The sequence below is a fragment of the Oncorhynchus gorbuscha genome, linkage group LG04 (genome assembly GCF_021184085.1).
Source record: "Oncorhynchus gorbuscha isolate QuinsamMale2020 ecotype Even-year linkage group LG04, OgorEven_v1.0, whole genome shotgun sequence".
Taxonomy (NCBI): Eukaryota; Metazoa; Chordata; class Actinopteri; order Salmoniformes; family Salmonidae; genus Oncorhynchus; species Oncorhynchus gorbuscha.
In genome coordinates, this window is record NC_060176.1 from 82,286,398 (window position 1) to 82,303,597 (window position 17,200).

The following is a 17,200-nucleotide window of genomic DNA, read 5'->3' on the forward strand; positions in this document are numbered from 1 at the left end:
CGATCGGTTCCATCACACCAGCCAAGCTCAATCAAACACAGCTAAAATATTTGAAAGATTTCAAATACTCATTTAACCCTGGTCTGCTGATGAGTTGACGACAGACTTTATGTTGGCTCACCGGGCCAAATGTCCCCGGCTCACTGCCACCGAGTGGGATGGCTCTGTGTGGAGTAGTGAACGTGCTGGCTTGTCACGAAAAAGTAGCAAGCCAGCCAGCCAACAGAGCCCTAAGGATACCAGAGAGACTGTGTCTGTGGGGTGGACTGGGGGGGGGGGGGGGGATCTGTGACATGTGAATGACAACGTAGGCTACTGGCTGATAGCTTGTCACGAAACATTAAGGTGCACACCTCCCAGTGAGGGAGACTGCCTTTCCCAGTCCATGGAGGGGCAGCCGGGGCACTAAAACCGGGTTAAATGAAACCCGGTTAAATCCCACTGCACAGGCCCGGGCAGCAAACCAGGCTGTCAGCAGGCTGATGACTACAGCCAAAGCCCGGGCAGTGAACCAGGTTGTCAGCAGGCTGATGACTACAGCCAAGGCCCGGGCAGTGAACCAGGTTGTCAGCAGGCTGATGACTACAGCCAAGGCCCGGGCAGTGAACCAGGTTGTCAGCAGGCTGATGACTACAGCCAAGGCCCGGGCAGTGAACCAGGTTGTCAGCAGGCTGATGACTACAGCCAAGGCCCGGGCAGTGAACCAGGTTGTCAGCAGGCTGATGACTACAGCCAAGGCCCGGGCAGTGAACCAGGCTGTCAGCAGGCTGATGACTACAGCCAAGGCCCGGGCAGTGAACCAGGCTGTCAGCAGGCTGATGACTACAGCCAAGGCCCGGGCAGTGAACCAGGTTGTCAGCAGGCTGATGACTACAGCCAAGGCACGGGCAGTGAACCAGGTTGTCAGCAGGCTGATGACTACAGCCAAGGCCCGGGCAGTGAACCAGGTTGTCAGCAGGCTGATGACTACAGCCAAGGCCCGGGCAGTGAACCAGGTTGTCAGCAGGCTGATGACTACAGCCAAGGCCCGGGCAGTGAACGTGCTGGATTGTCACAAAACAGCAACTTTCCCAGCCTGGCCAGAGAGCAAGTTAGGGAGACAAACCGGACGGTCAGTCGAGGGCAGGCAGACCCACTGAACTCATCACCATTGTTTCTCTTCAGTCAGGCACAGTTCAGTCAGATTACACCAGGGTCATATTCATTAGTACACATGGTAGCAAATCATTTTGCAATGGAAAAAGGAAAACAAGTGCTTCTTTTATGGTTCCAAATTCAGGTAGGTCCCTCCTTGTTTTGCCCGTTTACTTCCTAGTGAATAGACCGAGCTGAGGAAGCAGGGTCCAGGGACAACATGGGCTAGAAATGAAAAGACATGGATGCTCACGCTACGGGTTCTTCTTCATGGGAGTCTTGGAATAGGCCTATCTAATATTAAAAAGGTGGAAGCTATGAGAATTGCAACATCACTAGGCTGCATTCAAACAAATCTCCATCCCCCACATCCTATTTCCCCGTAACATGGAGGAGACTCGCGACTTAGTCTTTTATGTCCCATTACCCCGTAACATGGAGGAGAGTGGCGACTTAGTCTTTTATGTCCCATTATCCCGTAACATGGAGGAGACTCGCGACTTAGTCTTTTATGTCCCATTACCCCGTAACATGGAGGAGACTCGCGACTTAGTCTTTTATGACCCATTACCCCGTAACATGGAGGAGACTCGCGACTTAGTCTTTTATGTCCCATTACCCCGTAACGTGGAGGAGACTCGCGACTTAGTCTTTTATGTCCCATTACCCCGTAACATGGAGGAGACTCGCGACTTAGTCTTTTATGTCCAATTACCCCGTAACATGGAGGAGACTCGCGACTTAGTCTTTTATGTCCCATTACCCCGTAACATAGAGGAGACTGCCTTTCCCAGTCCATGGAGGGGCAGCCGGGGTACTGAAACCCGGTTAAATCCCACTACACACTCAGATGAAAAAGGGCAGTGAACCAGGTTGTCAGCAGGCTGATGACTACAGCCAAGGCCCGGGCAGTGAACGTGCTGGATTGTCACAAAACAGCAACTTTCCCAGCCTGGCCAGAGAGCAAGTTAGGGAGACAAACCGGACGGTCAGTCGAGGGCAGGCAGACCCACTGAACTCATCACCATTGTTTCTCTTCAGTCAGGCACAGTTCAGTCAGATTAAACCAGGGTCATATTCATTAGTACACATGGTAGCAAATCATTTTGCAATGGAAAAAAGAAAAACAAGTGCTTCTTTTATGGTTCCAAATTCAGGTAGGTCCCTCCTTGTTTTGCCCGCTTACTTCCTAGTGAATAGACCGAGCTGAGGAAGCAGGGGAAAGGGGAACACCTTGTTCTGCCCGTTTACTTCCTAGTGAATAGACCGAGCTGAGGAAGCAGGGGAAAGGGGAACACCTTGTTCTGAAAGTCCTGAAAGGTAAAACTATGTTGTTCTGCTCTAGGACAAGGCAGTTAACACTGTTCCTGGACTGTCATTGTAAATACGCATTTGTTCTTAACTGACTTACCTGGTTAATTCAAATGTCAAAAATAAATCCCGCCTTTTTTTACTAGGCATGTCAGTTAAGAACACATTCTTATGTGGATAGTGTGTTGATATCCCTAATATTCGATGAACATTGCTTTTTTGTTCAGGGTAGCCTGGTGGTTAGAGCGTTGGACTAGTAACCGAAAGGTTGCAAGTTCGAATCCCCGAGCTGACAAGGTACAAATCTGTCGTTCTGCCCCTGAACAGGCAGTTAACCCACTGTTCCCAGGCCGTCATTGAAAATAGGATTTTTTTCTTAACTGACTTGCCTGGTTAAATAAAGGTAAAATAAATAAATAAAAATTAAATATAAAAAGTTGATTAAAATACAAAAAAATACAATTATCCATCTAGACATGGTGGCTTTACCAATACTATGAACATTTAGGAACATTTACAAACCTTTGTCTCCAAGAAAGGTAGTTCCTGAGTGGCGCAGCACTCTACGGCACTGCATATCAGTGCTAGAGGCATCAACACAGACCCTGGTTCGATCCCGTACTATATCACAACCGACTGTTATCAGGAGTCACACAGAGATGTGTACAATTGGCCCAGTGTCAACCGGGTTAGGATTTGGCTGTTGTAGGCCGTCATTTTAAATAAGAATTTGTTCTTAACTGAGTTGCCTTGTTTAATAAAATGCAGAGAGAGAAAAAGACAATCAGGGTTGAAGAAATCAGGTATAGAAGACCTGTAAGTGTTGGATAACAAATGAGGGACAAGAAAGATGATTATTGGGAAACTGCTCATGCACATTTGGGTGCAGGTGTTGTCCTTCATTCATCCAGATGACTATGATTTTGGGTCCACCACTTGACCCTTGTTAACACAGTCGAGGGAGATTTTGTTAATGTCTCCAGACAGGCTTTAGGAAGACAAGTTGAACAAATTAACAACAATAGCAGTTACAGAAAAATGTGAATCAGCTTTCAGATAATGTATTAAAAGTTGTGTGGTGTTATGGTCGTTGTTGCGTGGCTTCTTATCCAGAGGACCAGTGTGGTGTTATGGTCGTTGTTGCGTGGCTTCTTATCCACAGAGGACCAGTGTGGTGTTATGGTCATTGTTGCATGGCTTCTTATCCACAGAGGACCAGTGTGGTGTTATGGTCATTGTTGCATGGCTTCTTATCCACAGAGGACCAGTGTGGTGTTATGGTCATTGTTGCATGGCTTCTTATCCACAGAGGACCAGTGTGGTGTTATGGTTGTTGTTGCATGGCTTCTTATCCAGAGGACCAGTGTGGTGTTATGGTCTGGTTGTTGTTGCATGGCTTCTTATCCAGAGGACCAGTGTGGTTTATGTTGTTGCATGGGTGTTATGGTCTTCATTATCCAGAGGACCAGTGTGGTGTTATGGTCTGGTTGTTGTTGCATGGCTTCTTATCCAGAGGACCAGTGTGGTGTTATGGTCTGGTTGTTGTTGCATGGCTTCTTATCCAGAGGACCAGTGTGGTGTTATGGTTGTTGTTGCATGGCTTCTTATCCAGAGGACCAGTGTGGTGTTATGGTTGTTGTTGCATGGCTTCTTATCCAGAGGACCAGTGTGGTGTTATGGTTGTTGTTGCATGGCTTCTTATCCACAGAGGACCAGTTTGGGTGCTTTTTTTGTTTTTATAACAAAGCAGTAACACACCTGATTCAAGTAAGCATGTCTTTCTTGAAGTCTATGATTATCTGATTAGTTGAATCACTGGTTGGCAAGAACAAAACTCTTAAGTCCACATTGATCTCTTTAGATACCATTGGACTTGTGGATACCCTGTTATAAGTGCTATTTTCATGATGAATAGTAATGATCAGTTGTTTTTAATAACTGTTGGGTATTTAGGGGAGATTCATATAATGTAATTTTACATTCCGACGAAGATCATCAAAGGTAAGTGAAGATTTATAATGCTATTTATGACTTTTGTTGACTCCACAATTTGGCGGGTAACTGAGGTAGTGAGGTCTGCACAACGCATCACCGGGGGCAAACTACCTGCCCTCCAGGACACCTACACCACCCAATGTCAGAGGAAGGCCATAAAGATCATCAAAGACAACAACCACCCGAGCCACTGCCTGTTCACCCCGCTATCATCCAGAAGGCGAGGTCAGTACAGGTACATCAAAGCTGGGACCGGAGAGAGGCTGAAAAAACAGCTTCTATCTCAAGGCCATCAGACTGTTAAACAGCCACCACTAACATTGAGTGGCTGCTGCCAACTACTGACTCAACTCCAGCCACATTAATAATGGAAAAATTGATGTAATAAATGTATCACTAGCCACTTTAAACAATGCCACTTCTTATAATGTTTACTTACCCTACGTTACTCATCTCATATGTGTATACTGTACTCTATACCATCTACTGCACCTTACCATCTTGATGTAATGTATCACTAGCCACTTTTAACAATGCCACTTGTATATGTTTACATACCCTACATCACTCATCTCATATGTATATACTGTACTCGATACCTCTACTGTATCTTGCCTATGCCGTTCTGTACCATCACTCATTCATATATCTTTATGTACATATTCTTTATCCCTTTACACTTGTGTGTATAAGGTAATTGTTGTGAAATTGTTTGATTACTCATTGGATATTACTGCATTGTCGGAACTAGAAGCACAAGCATTTCGCTACACTCACATTAACATCTGCTAACCATGTGTATGTGACCAATAACATCTGCTAACCATGTGACCAATAACATCTGCTAACCATGTGTATGTGACCATTAACATCTGCTAACCATGTGTATGTGACAAATAAAATTGGATTTGATTTAATTTATGGTGTGTGTTTGCCTAATGTGTGAATCCTTAAAGAGATGGGTGGGGCTAAGGGCTTAAGATGGGTGGGGCTAAGGGCTTAAGATGGGTGGGGCTAAGGTCTTAAGATGGGTGGGGCTAAGGGCTTAAGATGGGTGGGGCTAAGGGCTTAAGATGGGTGGGGCTAAGGGCTTAAATTGGGTGGGGCTAAGGGCTTAAGATGGGTGGGGCTAAGGGCTTAAGATGGTTGGGGCTAAGGACTTAAGATGGGTGGGGCTAAGGGCTTAAGATGGGTGGGGCTAAGGGCTTAAGATGGGTGGGGCTAAGGGCTTAAGATGGGTGGGGCTAAGGGCTTAAGATGGGTGGGGCTAAGGGCTTAAGATGGGTGGGGCTGAAGGTGTGAACGATGCTGAATGGGTATAGACAAAGAAGAGCTCTCCTTATTTAAGGAACATCTTCTTAAAAGTTTGAATACTTTCCCAACTGCAGTCTATGATATACCAGACTCTACTCTTATCCAATGTAAAAAATAAAATAACAACATAAATTCATATTTTTCCCCATAAGACCGAATCGGTCAGATAAGTGGTAGTGGCCTGAGGGCACACACTTAATTTGTTGCCTGCTGCCTTGGGAATCAATGGGAATCAATAATAAAAACAAATAGAAATACAAACCCGATCGATCATCATCTGGACCTGAAAATAGCTGAGAACCAACGACACTCCCCATTCAAACAGACAGAGCTTGAGAGGATCTGTAGAGAAGAATGGGAGGAACTCCCGAAATACATGTGTGCCAAGCTTGTAATGTCATACCCAAGGCTGTAATCAACAAAGTACTGATAAAGGGTCTGAATAAATCTACATTTTTACCTTGTCATTTTTCATATTTTTTTTAATAAGGCTGTAACGTAACAGTCAAGGGGTCTGAATACTTTCCGAATGCTCTGTATATTAGATATATAGTTTATATTATATATGTAGTGTGTATTAGATATTTTGTATATAGTATATATATATATATATACAGTATATCACGAAAGTGAGTACACCGCTCACATTTTTGTAAATATTTGAGTGTATCTTTTCATGTGACAACCCTGAAGAAATGACACTTTGCTACAATGTGAAGTAGTGAGTGTACAGCTTGTATAACAGTGTAAATTTGCTGTCCCCTCAAAATAACTCAACACACAGCCATTAATGTCTATACCGCTGACAACAAAAGTGAGTACACCACTAAGTGAAAATGTCCAAATTGGGCCCAATTAGCCATTTTCCCTCCCTGGTGTCATGTGACTCGTTAGTGTTACAAGGTCTCAGGTGTGAATGGGGAGCAGGTGTGTTACATTTGGTGTCATCGCTCTCACACTCCCTCATACTGACTGGTCACTGGAAGTTCAACATCGTACCTCATGGCAAAGAACTCTCTGAGGATCTGAAAAAAAAATAATTGTTGCTCTGCGAGAATGTTCAAAATACACCAGAGAGCATCATTTATCCACAGAGGATCAACAGTTTAAAAAATAATAACTGTGGATTAAATTTAGTTACAAGCGCATAAAAGTAATTGACAAAATTAAGGACATACCATCATAAAAATATTAAAGGGTATTGGACCACCACAAGCTCCTAGAACAGTTTCAATGCGCCTTTGCATAGATTATACTAGTGGACCTAAACCAAGCCAGGAAAATGCACCACACACCATAACATCAACTTTGTATTCCTCATTTACTCAAGTGTTTCCTTTATTTTGGTAGTTACCAGTATGCAGTCAGGAAGGCTTCCGTTTGGACAGCATGCGTATGAAATACACAGCTTGTTGTGGCTATAGACATATCATCTATAGAAGGGTTATGGAACCGCTGGCAATGACTGCCAGTCCTGACTTGAATGGGAACTTCCATCTATCGATTATATTTCTATGTTTGGTTGCGGTTGTCTGCTTCTCTTTTGCAAATTTCAATATACAATCACGGGACAAACGTACAATTTGGAGAGTAAATGCCTACAACAGAAAAGAGAAGACTAATCTGTAGATTTTTTTTTTAATGATGCCTATGATTTCCTAATCCGGCCCTGTACAGTCCGTTTCACACAGACAAACACTACCATTCAAAAGTTTTAGGACATCTACTCATTCAAGGCTTTCTCTTTATTTTTTACTATTTTCTACATTGTAGAATAATAGTGAAGACATCAAAACTATGAAATAACACATATGGAATCCTGTAGTAACCCCCCAAAAAATTGTTAAACAAATCAAAATATATTTCATATTTGAAATCATTCAAGCAGCTGCCCTTTGCCTTGATGACAACTTTACACACTGCTGGCATTCTCTCAACCAGCTTCATGAGGTAGTCAACTGGAATGCATTTCAATTAACAAGTATACCTTCTTAAAAGTGAATTTGTGGATTTTCTTTCCTTCTTGAGCCAATCAGTTGTGTTGTGACAAGGTAAGGGGGGTATACAGAAGATAGCCCTATTTGGCAAAAGACCAAGCCCATATTATGGCAAGAACAGCTCAAATAAGCAAAGAGAAACTAGTCCATCATTACTTTAAGAAATGAAGGCCAGTTAATACGGAACGTTTCAAGAACTCTGAAAGTTTATTCAAGTGCAGTCGCAAAAACCATCAAGCGCTGTGATGAAACTGGCTCTCATGAGGACCGCCACAGGAAAGGAAGACCCAGAGTTACCTATGCTGCAGAGGATAAGTTCAGTAGAGTTACCAGCCTCAGAAATTGCAGCCCAAATAAATGCTTCACAAAGTTCAAGTAACAGACACATCTCAACATCAACTGTTCAGAGGAGACTGTGTGAATCAGGCCTTCATGGTCGAATAACTGCAAAGAAACCACTACTAAAGGACATCAATAAGAAGATACTTGCTTGGGCCAAGAAATACGAGCAATGAACATTAGACCAGTGGAAATGTGTCTTTTGGTCTGGAGTCCAAATCTGAGATTTTTGGTTCCAATCGCTGTCTTTGTGAGACGTTGTGGGTGATTGGATGATCTCAGCATGTGTATTTCCCACTGTGACGCATGGAAGAGGAGATGTAATGGTGTGGGGGGTGCTTTGCTGGTGACACTGTCTATGATTTATTTAGAAATCAAGGCACAGCATTCTGCAGCGAATCAAAACTGGTTTGGGCTTATTGGGACTATCATTTGTTTTTTCAACAGGACCCAACACACATCCAGGCTGTCTAGGGGTTATTTTATCTAGATGGAGAATGATGGAGTGCCACATCAGATGACCTGGCCTCCACAATCCCCCGACCTCAACCCAAATGAGATGGTCTGGAATGAGTCGGACCGCAGAGTGAAGGAAAAGCAGCAAGTGTTCAGCATATGTGGGAGATCTTTCAAGACTGTTTGAAAACCATTCCAGGTGAAGCTGGTTGAGAATATGCCAAGAGTGTGCAAAGCTGTCATCAAGGCAAAGGGTGGCTGTTTGAATAATGTGAAATATAACATATTTTTGATTTGTTTAACATTTTCTTTGGTTATTACACGATTCCATATGTGATATTTCATAGTTTTGATGTCTTCACTATTATTCTATAATGTAGAAAATAGTATAAAAAATAAAATAAATACCCTGGAATGAGTAGGTGTTCTAAAACTTTTGACATCAAGTCCTCTACACTTTATACCTCCTTAACGAAGAGGATCATGTCGTCCATGTCGTCATATTCATTATAGATCATTATGATCTAAAAAGCAAAACAAAACCTATATCAAGATCAGCACTCCAACTCAGAGATGCTTAAATGAATATAGGCCCCCGATCATGGGATATTAGACAAAGAAGAAGAAGTAGAAGAAGAAGGAGAAGACTGGAAACTTCATTAAATAGTACCCACAAAACACTTCTCAACGTCAACAGTGAAGAGGCGTCTCCGGGATGCTGGCCTTCTAGGAAGAGTTGCACAGAAAAAGCCATATCTCAGACTGGCCAATAAAAATAAAAGATGGGCAAAAGAACACAGACACTGGACAGAGGAACTCTGCCTAGAAGGCCAGCATCCCGGAGTCGCCTCTTCACTGTTGATGTTGAGACTGGTGCTTAGCATGTACTATTTAATGAAGCTGCCAGTTGAGGACTTGTGAGGCGTCTGTTTCTCAAACTAGACACTCTAATGTACTTGTCCTCTTGCTCAGTTGTGCACCGGTGCCTCCCACTCCTCTTTCTATTCTGGTTAGAGCCAGTTTGTGCTTTTCTGTGAAGGGAGTAGTACACAGCGTTGTAGGAGATCTTCAGTTACTTGTCAATTTCTTGCATGGAATAGCCGTCATTTCACAAAACAAGAATAGACTGATGAGTTTCAGAAGAAATGTCTTAGTTTCTGGCCATTTTGAGCCTGTAATCAACCCCACGAATGCTGATGCTCCAGATACTCAACTTGTCTAAAGAAGGACAGTTTTATTTATTCTTTAATCAGAACAACAGTTTTCAGCTGTGCAAACATAATTGCAAAAGGGTTTTCTAATGATCAATTAGCCTTTTTAAATGCTAAACCTGCATTAGCTAACACGACGTGCCATTGGAACACAGGAGTGATGGTTGCTGATAATGAGCCTCTGTACACCTATGTTGATACCCCATAAAAAATCTGCTGTTTCCAGCTACAATAGTCATTTACAACATTCACAATGTTTACACTGTATTTCTGATCAATTATGTTATTTTAATGGACAGTTTTTTCCAACTTTTCTTTAAAAAACAAGGACATTTCGTAGTGACCCCAAACTTTAGAACGGTTGTGCAATTATCTAATATGAGGAACGATTTGGAAAAAGACATAGTTGTTTTGGTATCATTGGTTGTAAAATATCAAATGATTGTCGTCACAAAACCCCTTGATATCCAGTAATCAGTAAATACAAAAACATATGGGAACATTATATTTTATTATTTCACTCTTTCATATCTGTACAAATACCATCACCCTTTGTATGTACATATGACATTTACATAACAAAAAAAAAAATACAAAACTATATGCGTCTAACTGTATTTCTGTTGCGATGTTTGAACATAAAAAAATGCATTGTGAAAACAACAACAAAAGTGGAAAAAGAAAGCAAAATGATGTGTTTGATATAAGTACGTCTCTGTAGCATCCTAGTCAGGTGATCACTGCAAGAGCAATATGGAACAAAACATTGGCAGCACACAACATTTCTTCACGGCACATATTCGGACAAAATCAAGTGTTGTTGTCACCCCCCCCCCAAAAAAAAACCCATCTATTTTTTAACATGTAAAAATATATAAAATACTACTACTGAGTGACGTCTGGGTAAAACACTCCATTGGGAAACAATTTATAGAGGAGTAGCCTCACTAATATGGGGCGGCAGGGTAGCCTAGTGGTTAGAGCGTTGGACTAGTAACCGAAAGGTTGCAAGTTCAAATCTCCGAGCTGACAAGGTACAAATCTGTCGTTCTGCCCCTGAACAGGCAGTTAACCCACTGTTCCTAGGCTGTCATTGAAAATAAGAATTTGTTCTTAACTGACTTGCCTAGTTAAATAAAGGTAAAAAAAAAAATATCACCATATCCTGATTGCCAGGTGGCTTCTGGTCTTTTGCCAACTCATGTACTTGTCATGCCGAACAATAGCTTGACAATAATGGAGTAAGGCAACAGATCTGGGACCAGGGGCTTACCAGCTATAACCACGTTGCACCATAAAAATGCACCGTTCCACTGCAGAACAGACAAGAATTCCCTTTGGCCAGTTACAACGAGGTGGAAACTAGAAAGCAGAAACATTTCTGAATATAAACGATTGACAGATAAGATAGATAACCCATAAATAAACACATAGGAAGGTTAAACATGGAGTTAATGTGTTGAATGATAAACATCTGTGATCATAAAAGTTCACGTGAAAGTGAGAACAAAGCAGATTTGATTTATTTTTTATTTTAATTTTTTTTTTTTTACAGCTCAGGAAAAAACGATGGATGGATACTTAATAAATAACACTGTTTCTCTTTGGACAAATATAGTTATTCATAATATCAAAAATAATGAAAACTAAAAAGACATTTAAAAAATGGTGGTAGAAATAACATGGTAGATAGTAAGTACAGTGTTTAACTGTATAAATTATAAAAACACAAACCAAATGTATAAATAAAACATCTACAACTGAACTAAATGTATACTTTTGTCTCTTTAAAAAAAATATATAAGCACACACATGTGGACTGTACAGTATGAACATGGTTCCAGGCCCTTGGACTGTCCTTCTAGTGCAGACCAGGCAGGCAGATAGATAGACAGTCTATCCAACCAATAAGGAGGGGAGGAAGATAGACTATCCACCAATGAGGAGGACAGGTGGATATGATCGACAGCCTATCCATCCAATAAAGAGGACAGGTGGATATGATAGACAGCCTATCCATCCAATAAGGAGGACAGCTGGATATGATAGACAGCCTATCCATCCAATAAGGAGGACAGCTGGATATGATAGACAGCCTATCCATCCAATAAGGAGGACAGGTGGATATAAATCGTGTAGTCCTGATCTTCCTGCTCCTCCTCCTCCTCCTCCTCCTCCTCCTTCCTCCTCCGGGGCTTCTGTAATGGCTAGATGGGAGAATATATGGTAGCTGTTGTATAAATAAGGACCACAACAGCAATGTAGCAGAAGAGTATTTATCTGAATGTTCTCAAAAGCCCCATATCTCTCCACGAAGCCCCAGTATAGCCTCGTGGTGTTGTTATGTTTCAGGGCAAAGAGAGGACTTGGCACGGAGTCATCCATCCCATAATGATGAAACATTGTTTACATAATCTAGGTCTAGGAAGCCAGGGCTATGACAGCAGAGCAGCGGGTGACGCAGAGTGGGAATGGGGGGGGGTGGGGGTTGCGGGGGGGCAGGGCGATCTGAGGGGTTGAATGGATCAGGTCTTTTTTTTGGCAGCAGAATCCTGAAAGCAGACAGTCAGACACACAAAAGTGTTTTTGTTTTTTGTTTTGCTGGTTTCGTTCTCATTTTTATTTATGTTTCTCCGTTTGTCTCAGACACAGTACAGTTGCTGCCTTTGGGCGGAGAGACTCTATGTGTCGCAGCAGTTTGACCTACGACCTCTACCAAGCAGGGGGGGGGGATAAAAAAGCAACACAAGCGACAGACAGTCTCTCATCATCCAATCCAAATGGATGTTTGTGTTTGATAGGCAACAACACACTCACTACAATTAGCACACAGAGAAGTCGATGCATATAGATGACATACATGTTAATTGACTACTGGCAGACAGAGAGAGACTGAGGCGAAGTATGAGTAGTGAGTATTCATTCTCATTTCCATTCCTTTCAATTCAGGAAGCACACTGACATTTCAATTCACTTCAATGCTTTTCAATAAAACATTTTTTTTAATTTTAGTTTAATTTAAATTTAATGGATTTGACCGTAAACCTGGCCTCCTCTGTTTATTATCTGCAAATTGTAAAAGTGCCACTTTCCTCTTCCCCATGAGGCGATCATGACGTTGGTCCCTTTTTTGGGGAGTTGTACTCCACACATACATTAAGTTACTTTTAGCAGGTCAGTCAGATCAAATCATCGTGTAGTGGAGGAGGATATCCAGACTTATTCATCATGATGAAAATTAAATTCAATCATCTTTGACATATAGTGACTTGGCAGGTAACTCATATCCTTCCTGTTTGGCTATTTTATGGCAGGTAGCCTCAGTTTAGGGAGTACTTTATTTAAGGAGGAATGGCTCAAAGTACTGGTGGAAATAAGTAGTCTACATGTTAAGGTTCACCTTAAATAATCTTAGCTATAATGGCACCAACGTCGCGATCACCTTATGCACATATATGACTATGTAACTGTTGTCATTCTGACTCTATATGACATGTTATAGCAGAGTGGTGTGTGTGTTGTCATTCTGACTCTATATGACATGTTATAGCAGAGTGGTGTGTGTTTTCATTCTGACTCTATATGACATGTTATAGCAGAGTGGTGTGTGTTTTCATTCTGACTCTATATGACATGTTATAGCAGAGTGGTGTGTACCAATACATTGCATTTTCAATTACTGATTGACTCCAGCCATATAGGCAAAAGAAACATGTAAATAATGATGCATATATAAGCAAAGTGACCATGGAATTTACAAGATGTAAAAATATGGTCTAGAAGAATTGTTTTTTTTTTAGATAAAATTGAGGAAAAAACCTGCATCAAAATTAAAAAAGTAACTGTCCAGTATTTAAAGATTGAATTCAAGTCATTTTACTTCCAAAAAAAGAAGTATGTTAAAAAATTAGCAGAATGTTGCGGGACGTATACTGGTCATTAACAAAAATTAAATGCGAGTAGACAGCTGATTGGCCAGCTCATCTTCCTCAGTAGTATGACATCACACTCTGTGAGGCAATAGAAAGCCATTTTAAAACGGTCAGTTTTTTTAGGTGGCATTTTAAAAAAAAGTGTTTAATCTCAAATGTATGTGTAGGATGAGTTAACAACATTATTTTGGTATGAGTTAACAGAATTTTAACTTTTAAAAGTGAGATTTTCACTGGACAGTTACTCTAAGGTAACCTGCTTGAGTACAGCAGATCACTATGGGATGTCTATGACCACTAAGTCATCTAGACTTCAAATACAATGATTGTTTTAATTGCAAATGTTAGTCTCTAATGTTAGTCTCTAATGCTTGTTAGTGTAATGACGTTAGTATATAATCTTCCAAGAAATAGTTTTCTTTTGAACCTATCTTTACCTATTGATATATTTTGTTTATTCACTTTTTTGTTTATTATAATTTTTGGGGGGCTGAAAAAAATGCTGAAAGTTAAAAAAGCCAGCAACACAGACAAAATCATGCAGGTTCTCTCATCTCAAGTCCTTTCAGATGTGTAAGGTGAGCTGTGCCAGGTGGGTGGGCAGGGAGGTGGGAGGTTAGAGGGGAGGGGGCTCAAGAAGAGTCAGGAGTCAGGGGTGACTTGGTGTCAGAGGGATTGGTGTCAGCAAGGATTGGTGTCAGAAAATACTTGGTGTCAGCGAGGATTGGTGTCAGAGAGGGATTGGTGTAAGAGATGGGGGGAGGGATTGGTGTCAGGGGGAGGATTGGTGTCAGCTAGGATTGATGTCAGGAGGGGATTGGTGCCACGGAGGGATTGGTGTCAGGGGAATTGGTGTCAGGGGGATGGATTGGTGTCAGGAAGGGATTGATGTCAGGGGGAGGGATTGGTGTCAGGGAGGGATTGGTGCCACGGAGGGATTGGTGTCAGGAATGGATTGGTGTCAGGGGGAGGGATTGGTGTCAGGAAGGGATTGGTGTCAGGGGGATTGGTGTCAGGGAGGGCTTGGTGTCAGGGGGATTGGTGTCAGGGAGGAGGGATTGGTGTCAGGAAGGGATTGGTGTCAGGGGGATTGATGTCAGGGGGAGGGATTGGTGTCAGGAAGGGATTGGTGTCAGGAAGGGATTGGTGTCAGGGAGGGATTGGTGTCAGGGGGAGGGATTGGTGCCAGGGGGAGGGATTGGTGTCAGGAAGGGATTGGTGTCAGGGAGGGATTGGTGTCAGGGGGGAGGGATTGGTGTCAGGAAGGGATTGGGGTCAGGGAGGGATTGGTGCCAGCTAGGATTGATGTCAGGAGGGGATTGGTGTCAGTGGGGGATTGGTGCCATGGAGGGATTGGTGTCAGAGGTAGGGGGAGGGTTTGGTGTCAGCTAGGATTGATGCCATGAGGGGATTGGTGCCACGGAGGGATTGGTGTCAGAGATGGGGGGAGGGATTGGTGTCAGGGCGGGATCGGTGTCAGAGGTAGGGGGAGGGTTTGGTGTCAGGGTGAGATTGTTGTTGGGAAAGAACATGGAATTGTCTCGCTCGGTGGTGATTACTTACAGTTGCAAGATCCTGAATGCTTAACCTCCAGGAGCGTTCCCAGAGAGCAGGCGGTCTGCTTCATAACACACTCCGAGGGGTAGGTGGTGTTGTCGCTGGCACACACCGCACCGTCCATCCGGCTCTCTGGACACGCCTCCTCACAGAGGGAGCAGCGGCCTCGGCTCATCCTGACATCCCACAGACACTTCTTCCCCACACTGCAGTGGATGTCCTCGCACGACTTGGCCTCTGGAGCCAGAGAGAGGAAAGGAGAAGAAAGACAGAACTTATCAGACCGACGCCTCGTTGGTGCTGCTTGACATATCAACATGAAACTGTAGTGGATCGTATCGAGTCATATAACCATGTAACCGTAGTGGATAGTATTGAGTCATGTCCTATGTTAGGTCATCTTTGGTGCTGCTTGGCATATCACCATGAAACTGTAGTGGATAATGAGTCATGTCCTATGTTTCAAGTATCCATGTAGTAGGGAGTGAAACGCTTCCGAGGAAAACACCCCGGCTGTGGTGTGGGTGATGTTGCCAACTTCTGAACAGCAGCAACTACAAAGTAGTACCAGCCTTGTATACTGAAATTAACCTCCAAAGCAAATGGAGAATCTCTGCTCTGAGAACCTATATTAATGTGGAATATTGGCCGAGTGGACACAAAAAGTAGTGGAAAGTTGGCAGAGTGGACACAAAAAGTAGTGGAATGTTGGCAGAGTGGACACAAAAAGTAGTGGAATGTTAGCAGAGTGGACACAAAAAGTACTGGAATGTTTGCAGAGTGGACACAAAAAGTCGTGGAATGTTGGCAGAGTGGACACAAAAAGTAGTGGAATGTTGGCAGAGTGGACACAAAAAGTAGTGGAATGTTGGCAGAGTGGACACAAAAAGTAGTGGAATGTTGACAGAGTGGACACAAAAAGTAGTGGAATGTTGGACAGAAAAAGTAGTGGAATGTTGGCAGAGTGGAGAGTGGACACAAAAAGTGATGTTGGCAGAGTGGAGTGGAATGTTGGCAGAGTGGACACAAAAGTAGTGGAATGTTGGCAGAGTGGACACAAAAAGTAGTGGAATGTTGGCAGAGTGGACACATGAAGTAGTGGAATGTTGGCAGAGTGGACACAAAAAGTAGTGGAATGTTGGCAGGTGGAAACAAAAAGTAGTAGAATGTTGGCAGAGTGGACACATAAAGTAGTGGAATGTTGGCAGAGCAGACACAAAAAGTAGTGGAATGTTGGCAGAGTGGACACGAAAAGTAGTGGAATGTTGGCAGAGTGGACACATAAAGTAGTGGAATGTTGGCAGAGCAGACACAAAAAGTAGTGGAATGTTGGCAGAGTGGACACAAAAAGTATTGGAATGTTGGCAGAGTGGACAGAAAAAGTACCGGAATGTTGGCAGTGGACACATAAAGTAGTGGAATGTTGACAGAGTTGACACAAAAAGTAGTGGAATGTTGGCAGAGCGGACACAAAAAGTAGTGGAATGTTGGCAGAGTGGACACAAAAAGTAGTGGAATGTTGGCAGAGTAGACACAAAAAGTCGTGGAATGTTGGCAGAGTCGACACAAAAAGTAGTGGAATGTTGACAGAGTGGACACATGAAGTAGTGGAATGTTGGCAGAGTGGACACAAAAAGTAGTGGAATGTTGGCAGAGTGGACACATGAAGTAGTGGAATGTTGGCAGAGTGGACACAAAAAGTAGTGGAATGTTGGCAGAGTGGACACATGAAGTAGTGGAATGTTGGCAGAGTGGACACAAAAAGTAGTGGAATGTTGGCAGAGTGGAAACAAAAAGTAGTAGAATGTTGGCAGAGTGGACACATAAAGTAGTGGAATGTTGGCAGAGCAGACACAAAAAGTAGTGGAATGTTGGCAGAGTGGACACGAAAAGTAGTGGAATGTTGGCAGAGTGGACACATAAAGTAGTGGAATGTTGGCAGAGCAGACACAAA

The 17,200-nt window shown here is 42.8% G+C and overlaps 1 protein-coding gene across 1 annotated transcript in view; it reads right to left on the bottom strand.

Annotated features, from left to right (window-relative positions):
• Positions 1–11,715: 11,715 nt before the first annotated feature.
• The window catches only part of LOC124034726 (follistatin-A-like), a 58,862-nt gene continuing 53,377 nt past the window's right edge, over positions 11,716–17,200 (bottom strand). The window contains 3 exon segments of the mRNA XM_046348212.1: positions 11,716–11,937; positions 11,939–11,964; positions 15,253–15,483. Of these exon segments, the coding sequence (XP_046204168.1) occupies positions 11,854–11,937; positions 11,939–11,964; positions 15,253–15,483 (341 nt within the window). The 3' untranslated portion in view covers positions 11,716–11,853.